Below are 3957 nucleotides of genomic sequence, written 5' to 3' on the forward strand. Positions count from 1 at the left end.
ATGGCAATGAGATGATATACGATGGAATGAATGTAAACTAAAGTTCTCTCATGTAAACTACCTTATAATTCACAATAAAACATTGAAAAAAAACAGGTGAGTAGTTAATCTAAGAGAGGGACTGAGTGCTGGCAGCCAGGAGCCAGGCTTGTAGAATGTGCCCTTGGATTGTTTAAATTATTATATACTCCTGAGTGTTTTTGTGTACATCTCCCCACCTCAAACCCAGCCCCCCAAAAAATAGAGGGAATGGAAGCAAATACTGTTGAATGATGATGCACAGATAGGATTGTAATCATTGCAATGAAACAATGGTATAAAGCCAATGCTCTTCCACGTAAACTATCACTCAGTTCACACACACACACACACAAAACTTATTAAAAGTGTTTCTTACAAATCTTGGTGGAGCAACAGGCAGGTTCAAGCTACTCAGTGAAACATCCAGTCCATTCTGGGCACATGCCACCAGACGCAAGGCAACAAAGAATTCCTGAGAAAGCAAAGTGTAACTGTTAAGAAAATATATACACACATATATATGTATTTATATGAATCAATACATTTATATATACAAGGATGCTTCAAAAATTCATGCAAAAGTGGAATAGAAATATAATGGAATTTTCCACAAACTTTTTGAGGTCCCTCATATGTACACACACAAGCACACACACTAAGTATATATGTTCATGCATATACATATTTGTAGATACACATACATAGATACACTTACGATCTGAAAATATAAAACAATTAACAATTATTACAGATTTCTTATGCAGCAAAAGATATACATATAAAGATGGTCCTAACATTATGAGAGCAACTATTAATGAGCAACTACTTGAATAAACTATGATACATATAAAGTAGATATTATACAGAATTTTAAATCTTCCAAAAATATTTAGTAATGTGAAGAAAAACTCATCATTTAAGTGAAAAAAGCCTAGAATAAAACCTAAACATTATCAAAAGTCATCTCTGGATTGTAAAATAATAAATTTTGAAACTGGGTCAGTCATTCTATTGATTCAATCACTACTATTCAAGAATAGCTACAGAAATATTTGCACAGCATAAAAAAAAAGACATTATTGTTTGACTCCAAAATATTTATAAATCTCTTTGAAAGGTCCTCAGATTTGTGGTACTAAAATCACAGTCTAAAACACACATAAAAGAAGCTGCAAAGTTCATAGCAAAACTCCATTGTCTTTTAATTCCATTTTTCCACAAACTTTTTGAAATCCCCTTATACATTCAGACATAGACACAAAGAGATGAAGCAAACAGTTTTCTGCTGCTTTGATTTCAAGCCAGATCTGGGAAAAAAGTAGACATCAAAAGTCTTTACTTCAGTTACTAGTACTTGCAACTTGTCAAAACTCCACAACCGCTTGCTGATACAAGCAACTCTTTACTATTTTTTTCAAATCAGCCTATTCTCATCTATATCCTTCTTAGCCCGTTCTTAATCTATTCTTATCACCTTGTCTGCTGTCTATTTTGCATAATTTCTTGCCTTCACTCATGAATGTTTTTTAAAAAATGCTACTTCAGTATCTTCCTTCTCTTATTTACTCCCCAAGTTTCTGTGCAACCTGACTTCAATTCCAACTATTAGACAGAAACACTGCCTACATTACAAATAACCTCTTATCAATCAAAGTGAGGGCTAAGTAAATAAGTATTACTACACTGGCTCTAGTGCGGAGATGCACAGGTTCATTCAAAACTAAATTAAATGTGTTCAAACATATCTTTGTGACCAGTGTACGGCTGCAGACGTATTCTCTCAGTAATATACTTGTCTTGGTATTATTGTGTGCCTTCAAAAAAAAAAAAAGTCCAATCAAAACAATGGTTTCGGAAAAAACAAACAAGCAATGCTTCGGAAGAGATTTGCTGGCTCAATCAAAGCCAAGGCAGAAGGGACACCTCGGAAGGTTACAGCAAATGTTTTCTGGGATTCTAAAGTGATAATCTTGATCAATTTTCTCAAAGAACACTGGACAATCATAGTGCTTGTTGTTGTTGTTAAGTGCTGTGAAGTTGGTTAGGAAGTTTTAGAAAGTTGGCAGTTGTTTTTAAGTGCTATCAAAACCGCTGACCCTGCATTTCAAATGACTTTGCAGTCCAGAGCATAATTCACAACGCCACACCAGGACTCCTTAGAAAGTGAGAAAAGGCAAGAAACTTGCATCCCATCATGGCAATGCGCCTGCTCATTCACTGAGGATGACAAGGGCTGTCATACAAAAAATGTCATTTGGAAAGCTTACACCATCCATCCTACAGCCCTGACCTTTCTTGTCCCTGCAGATTTCTCTTTGCTACTGAAACTCAAGAAACATCTCAGAGAAGTACAATTTGAGTCCTTCAAGGATCTCAAAGCTGCTATTTTGACATGATGTAAATTAAAGAGTGAAGAATTCTTCCAGGAAGAGTCACAAACATAGAAACACCAACTTCAGAAATATAAGAGCTAAACGGAAGATATGTCAAGAAACAATAGCTTCACATTTTGTTATTTCTGTTTAATAAAGGTATCTATAACTTTATCCACCACGCATCTGTCAGTTTGCCATACTGTGGTGGCTTGTATGCTGCTGTGAAGCTGAAGCTGAGCCACTGGTATATTAAATACACCAGCAGGATCACACATAGTACACAAATTACAGCAGAGCATTCAGATTTAACACAGACTAGGAAATCAAACCACTTCTGAACGGTTAGCCACTGAAAACCTTATGAATACCAGTAGAACACAGTCTAATATACTGAAAAGAAGAATATACAAATCTGTGCTGGAAGGACTATAGCCAGAATGCTTCTTAGAACTGAGGATGGCGAGACTTTGTCTTTCATTCTTTGGGTATGTTGTGATGAGGGGCCAACCTCCAGAGAAGGGTATCATTATTGGTAAAGTAAAGACTGATGAAAAAGAGGAAGACCGCCACAGGCCATCACCAAGATAGACTGTCACAGTGGTAGTAACAATGGGCTCAAATATAACAATTGTGAAGATTTTTGTTCTGTTACACACATGGTTGCTATGAATCAGAATCGACTGAACAGCACCTAACAACAACATATTTTTAGCAATACTTTTTGATTACCCTCAAACAATGGCCTCCATAAATTTTTAAAAAACAAGAGCAAAACCCTCATCTTATATGTTCACTTGGAATACTATGTGTCACCCTGAAACTCACTCACCTCTACCAACAAAACTTTAATAAGCTCTCCTAGTTTTCTGCTGAGCTTTCTGGTCTACTCTGTTGGATTCAATGACTCCTGCAATCTTTAAATGCTATTACTGCAAGCATTTTTAACACTGACCCTCCTTTTCTCACTCTATGTATGAATCAATTACTGTTAGGTAAGCAGATCCACTCCCACAGTATATAGATGGGCTCAGACGACAAATAATTCTGAAAAAATTCTAGTTCTGTTACTTAAAGTTGTAAGGTCACGGGCAAGTTACATGCCTAGTGTTGTTTTAATGAATAAAAACTCAGTTAAGTTTTGGTTTCTTTATTTTCTTTCATATGTTTATCCCAAAATCTATATACCTCCTGCCCAAACATTAAAGTTTAACTCAGACCCATTATCCAGTCATCTTCCTACAACACAAACAAGCTCAACATCCAAAGTACAGAAATATCAAAAAATTATTTATTATAATGTAAGCTCATGTGAGTAGGGACACTATCTGTCAGGTTCACCTCTGTATTCTGAAAGCCTGGTTCATAATAGGTATTCAACAATAAGTACTCAGCAAGTATATTTGGTGATAAAAATGATGCTGGAGAACACATGATAGAATTCTGCAAAACAAATGATTTGTTCATTTCAAATATCTTCTTTAAACAGCATAACAGAAGACTATACACATGGACCTCACCAGATGGAATACATAGAAATCAAATTGACTACATCTGTGGAAAG

General features: G+C 35.6%; 1 protein-coding gene across 1 annotated transcript in view; it reads right to left on the reverse strand.

Moving 5' to 3' along the window:
- The window catches only part of EPS15 (epidermal growth factor receptor pathway substrate 15), a 207941-nt gene that overhangs the window by 142190 nt on the left and 61794 nt on the right, over positions 1 to 3957 (reverse strand). The window contains exon 5 of the mRNA XM_006839756.1: positions 398 to 493. Coding sequence (XP_006839819.1) covers positions 398 to 493 — 96 coding nt within the window. The remainder of the gene's footprint in view (positions 1 to 397; positions 494 to 3957) is intronic.

Source organism: Chrysochloris asiatica, unplaced genomic scaffold (genome assembly GCF_000296735.1).
Source record: "Chrysochloris asiatica unplaced genomic scaffold, ChrAsi1.0 scaffold00026, whole genome shotgun sequence".
Taxonomy (NCBI): Eukaryota; Metazoa; Chordata; class Mammalia; order Afrosoricida; family Chrysochloridae; genus Chrysochloris; species Chrysochloris asiatica.